The sequence below is a fragment of the Triticum dicoccoides genome, chromosome 4A, assembly GCF_002162155.2.
Source record: "Triticum dicoccoides isolate Atlit2015 ecotype Zavitan chromosome 4A, WEW_v2.0, whole genome shotgun sequence".
Taxonomy (NCBI): Eukaryota; Viridiplantae; Streptophyta; class Magnoliopsida; order Poales; family Poaceae; genus Triticum; species Triticum dicoccoides.
In genome coordinates this window covers 496,603,873-496,609,484 of record NC_041386.1, presented here as the reverse complement: position 1 = coordinate 496,609,484, position 5,612 = coordinate 496,603,873, and the positions used below count along the sequence as shown (strand labels likewise).

General features: G+C 50.7%; 1 protein-coding gene across 1 annotated transcript in view; it reads right to left on the bottom strand.

The window, feature by feature from the left end:
* Positions 1-1,556, bottom strand: part of LOC119283576 (F-box/FBD/LRR-repeat protein At1g13570-like) — a 7,189-nt gene extending 5,633 nt beyond the window's left edge. The window contains exon 1 of the mRNA XM_037563057.1: positions 588-1,556. Within this exon, the coding sequence (XP_037418954.1) occupies positions 588-1,556 (969 nt within the window). The remainder of the gene's footprint in view (positions 1-587) is intronic.
* Between the last annotated feature and the right edge of the window lie 4,056 nt (positions 1,557-5,612).

Genomic DNA, 5,612 nt, shown 5'->3' with positions numbered 1-5,612 from the left:
TGACAGCGAGTTATTCTTGTCCTCTGTAATTTAGCTTGGGGTTTTCACTTGTGTAAAACTGTAACAAATAAAGCAGGGCATGTAGCATAGGTGTAGCTCATGTCCTGGGCACTGTTGACATGCTCTGCACACGTATAGCAGGCATGGGCAAGGTGATAGTGTCGTGCTGTACTGCACGACCTGGACACACGCAGTGAGCGTGAGGCTGTAAAGGAGAGAGCAGTGTGTAGCTTCTCCTCACTTCAGTCATAAACCAAAAAATAACAAAAACGAACTCAGCACAAAGTTAGTGCTGGGGGGAAACCATCGAGTACCTGGTGTGCATCCTTCTCCGGTTGATTTCCTGCTGCTGATTCTTCTCCGACGACCCAAGATCCGAGTCCCGTGTGTGTCCACCGTTAGAAAGGGAGACGAGCGAGACTTTGGGCCTGTCAGTTTGTAGTACTATTTTTATCTGTTTTTGTTTTCAGGTGAATGAGACCAAATTATATCTCATCTAGATGAGTCCTAGGCACTCCCCACATTTATTCACACATGGTTGCCAATCGAACAATGGAAAGATGCGTGGGAACTGAGATAGTATGTACCATGATCACGGTGTCCCCGATCTCTAGAGTATGTTTCCCTGGCTCGAGGTACGCGAACAATTTCAGCTTGGGGGCATTTCCAATCTTCACCCTGGTGCACACGCCGGAGAGGTTCATATCTTCGCACACGATGAGCCGCTCGGCGTTTACCACCTCGGTGCTCTCCATCACGGTCACGGAGGTGCAGACCTGGACGCATCGGAGGCTTTGGCTGACGAGGCGGAGGCATTTCCCCCTGAGACTCCCTTGGATGTTGAGGATCTCCAGGACGGGGCTCCTGGCGACGACGGCATCGATGTCCCCGTTCTCCACTTCGACGAGGCAGAGGCCGAGCTCCCAGAGGTGAGGGAAGGAGACGCCGCGGAGGCCGGCCGCGTCCGGGAATTTCCAGACGCCGATGTAGAGGCGGGTAAGGGTGGAGAGGGTGAAGAGCGTGCTGGGGAGGGGCACCTCACGCGGCCACGGGCGATTGACGAGGACGAGCTCCTGGACGCCCTTGGCGGCGAGGAGACGGAGCCAGCGCTTGAGCGCAGCTTGGCGCTCGCCCATGCGGCTGTAGACGAGGCGGACGCAGCGGAAGGGCCCAGGGTGCGAGGCGAGGGCGCGGGAGACGGCGGAGACGACGGCGCCGGCGGATTTTTCGGTGGGGGGCCAGGTGCCGTCGGAGAGGTGGGTGTCGATGAGGACGAGAGGCGCAGAGCGCCAGACCCCACGCCAGCGCGTGGCGAGCACGGCGGTGCGGGCGGCGTCCTTGGCCGGGAGGCGGGAGATGATGTCGCGGAGGAGCGCGTCGGGGAGTTCGCTGATGCGGTCTACGCCGTCGGAGGGGGTGGCACGCCGGGCGGTGAGGCGGGCGGTGGTGGAGACGGGCTGGTCCGGAAGGGAGGTGTACAGGACCGATAGGTACTGCTCCATCTTCAGGTCCAGGTAGTCCGCCTCCGTCGCCGGGTCGACATTGGTGGACGCCATGGCCGAAAGGCGAGGGTTTTGTCGCTGGTTTGGACTTTGGACGGAGTGAGTGTGAGGGGCGACGACTGGCGGCGGAATGGTTGTTTGGGTTTTGTAGGGTGATGGCTAGGGTTGCTGGCGGGCCAAATGTCGGAACACGCTTGTTCACGGACCCAGCAGTCGGCGACTCGTTCTGTCTTTTTTTTTTAGAATTATGTGATTAGCACCGACATTAATATTTGATATCATATTAATTATAGACTCAACGGGTTGAGCACGCATCATTGAAGCAATCTGATCGTTCGATTGACGTGGTCTGATGGTCGTGATTAGTTAGATCTGCCCCTTTGACTCTTTTATATTGGTAGTATATGTTAATTATTTATACTAACAAATTTGTTAATTAAATAGTAATCAAGGTGCACTACACCTTAAGTTAAGTTATGCGTAAGGAAAATGTTAAGAACTTCCGCCTGCACTGGAGCGAACATACATGGCATGGCTGCAGTATCAGATACCTCGCACGAATCCTAAAACATTTTACAGTGTGGCACATTTCAGTTTTTGGCACGAGCTAGACGCGAGAGAACGAGACCCCCTTTCATTTCGAGAACCTCCCATTCAATCATTCCCTATTGCCGGACTCCGCCGTCGTCCCTTTCTCTCACGCCTTCGTCATTACCACGGACGATAGCCCTTTCTCCTGTCCGACGGCCCCAAGGAAGACGACGCCAACGCGAACAAGGTCCATCTCTGCCCGCCCTCCTTTTCTCTATCTCGTGTCCATGCCCGCGTGACCCGTCGTCACAGTTGGATGTTGAAGAGCCGCCATGGAAGGTGGATGATGACGAGGAGACGCACATGCGGCAATGGATGCAGTGGATGATTGGGAGGCGTCGCCACGACCAATCTCTGTACCATTGGCACCCGTACTGTGTTGGAAATATGCCCTAGAGACAATAATATTGTATTATTATAATGTCATATTCATAATTAAGAGTTTATATTCTATGTTATAACTTCTATGATCCTGGATTGTGTGATTCGGTGGAAACAACTAGAGTATGATGTTAGAAGAACGATCACATTGAATTGACCCAAACTTGTTTATTATACTTTGAGATACTATTGTCAGAAGTCAATTGTTATAACACGGAGTGTTAATGTGTGTTTTAGTTTCTTAGACCATGAGAGTATCATAATCACTTCTTTACCGTACAATGATCTTTGGGGTTGCTCAGACTTCATCTGTAACATGGTGATCATAACGCTAACTTACAGGTTCATCGGAAAGTTTGATAAGGGGCTAGATAGCTCGAGAGTGAGATTTGCTTCTCCAATGATGGAGAGATATTCTTAAGGACCTCTCGGTGCGATGGGGTCTAGTACTAGGGTCGTAGTGCCTCCACGACGGATGCTCGTCGGGTGGTCACTTTCATCGAAGGTGATCGGAATTTCCGACCACGGACTGTAGGTTGGTGTTGCTGGCTCCACGGCGTAAACCTCTCGAAGCGCGTGTTTGCGTTCTTCCTCGTTATGTGTGTGGCATAGATCATGTAAGGGCATATTTATCCCTTAGTAGTTTTGGTGATTGATGACAATGCTTTTGCGGACTAATCGTGTGCATTGAGCATTTCAGATATATCATGCCGAAGCACAAGATGATTTGGTGCCCCTCGAAGATTATTGAAGATGACGTTTCTCTACGTTTCTTTTCGGTGGATTTGAGTCGTAGGAAAGCCGTATTATTAAGACGGGGTCCGCGTTGGAAAGGTTTGGGTGGAATCATCACGTACACGACTGTTCCTTTCTGCACAACCTTTCCTTTGGCTCTTTGGAGCATCCTCCGTTTCTCCGTATCTCTGCAAAAGGAAGGACTCCTAGTGTTGCTGAACTGGAGCATGTGGTAGTACTGCTCCTCAGAGCAGTAGTACCGCAGGCCCCTACGGTAGTATCGGCCACGGGCGCGGTAGTACTGCAGGTGCTCACGGTAGTACCGCTTCTTGGAAGCGGTAGTACCGTGGCCTCAGGCCTGCACAGCGGCACGGGCGGAAGTAGGGGCGGATGTAATTTTTTACATCCACGCTCTGCGCGGTAGTACCGCTCTAGGCTCGCGGTAGTACTGTGTCGGATTTTTGCATAGATCGAAACTCAGCGGAAGTTGCCATGGATGTATTTTTATATGTCCGTGCCTTCCCAGCCTAGACTATTCCTGCCTTGCGGTAGTACCGCGCCAGCGGTTCTACCGCTCTTTGCCTTAACGCTTCAGGACTGGTTTTAGCCCTTGCCGTGCCAGCGATAGTACCGCAGTGCTTGGCGGTAGTACCGCAGGGCCCTTGCGGTAGTACCGCGTGTCTGGTGCGGTAGTACCGCTCGTCTCAAGCTGAGTTGGTGGATAACAGTTGGATTTGTTCTTCCACTATAAAAGGGGAGTCTTCTTCTCCGAGTTGACTACCTCTTCCATCCCCAGGCTCCATTGTTGCTCTAAGCTCCATTTTCCCCCGATCTCTCTCCCTAGCCAATCAAACTCGTTGATTTTCTAGGGATTGGTTGAGAAGGCCCCGATCCACACTTCCACCAAGAGAAATTTGATTCCCCCCACTAATCCCTTACGGATCTTGTTACTCTTGGGTGTTTGAGCACCCTAGACGGTTGAAGTCACCGCAGAGCCATATTCCATTGTGGTGAAGCTTCGTGGTGTCGTTGGGAGCCTCCAATTGAGCTGTGGAGATTTCCCCAACCTTGTTTGTAAAGGTCCGGTTGCCGCCTTCAAGGGCACCAATAGTGGAATCACGGCATCTCGCATTGTGTGAGGGCGTGAGGAGAATACGGTGGCCCTAGTGGCTTCTTGGGGAGCATTGTGCCTCTACACCGCTCCAACAGAGACGTACTTCCTCTCAAAGGGAAGGAAATTCGGTAACACGTCCTCGTCTTCACCGGCTCCACTCTTGGTTATCCCGTCACTTTAATCGTGCAAGCTTATCGTGTGTTACATCCCTTGCTTGCTTGTGTACTTATTGTTGTTGCATCATATAGGTTGCTCACCTAGTTGCATATCTAGACAACCTACTTTGATGCAAAGTTTAAATTGGTAAAGAAAAGCTAAAATTGTTAGTTGCCTATTCACCCCCCTCTAGTCAACTATATTGATCCTTTCAATTGGTATTAGAGCCTCATCTCTTTATTAAGGACTTTACCGTCCGAAGAGTATGGTTGACACCGTAGACAGTGAGGAGGAGCACCCCGGTGTGATTCCGTCCTCGTCTACGGCCGATGGGGGAAGCACGGTCTCACGTGAGGAGTTCAATGTTGCTTTGGACACATTGAAAACCTCCATGACGGCCAAGGTCAAAGGCATGCTCAAGAACTTTCTTGATGGTCTCAAATTATCCACGGCACCGTTGGAAGTGGTTGATCCCACTAACAAGGTGACGGATGCTAACTTCGACAAGGGGGAACCTACTAGTGAGAAAGTTCCTTCTTCTAGTGGTAGAATTGGTAGTGGCATCTTTGCCCATGTGGAACCTCCACTTACCTATGCAGGACCGATTCCCTCCACTAATTTAAACCATGCCGGTTCTCCTCCTAAGATTGTGAAAAATGAGGATTTTGACACTTGGGTCTATCGCTTTAAACGTCATTTAAATCATGTTAATACTAACCTTTGGAGAATAATTGAGCAAGGTTTCTATCCGCATGACTCAAGTAACTTCACCCCTAGAGAAGCCGCGGATCATCAATTCAACAAGAATGCTCTCTTCATCATCCAAGATGCAATCCCTCTCGAAGATATTGCGCATCTCCGACCATTCACCGTGGCAAAGGAAGCATGGCACCATGTTGTTTCCCTTTACAAGGGAAGCGCAAGCATTCAACGCTCCAACTATGAGGTGGTGCAAGATGAAGCCGATAAATTTTCCATGAATGAAGGTGAAGAACCTCGTGAGCTCTACCGGAGACTAACCACACTCACGGTCTCACTCCGAGATCATGGGAGCAAGGATACAAATGAGAATTGGATCAAGCGGAAGTTTCTCAAAGCCGTGATGCCTTTTCATAAGGCCATGTCCTCCGTTA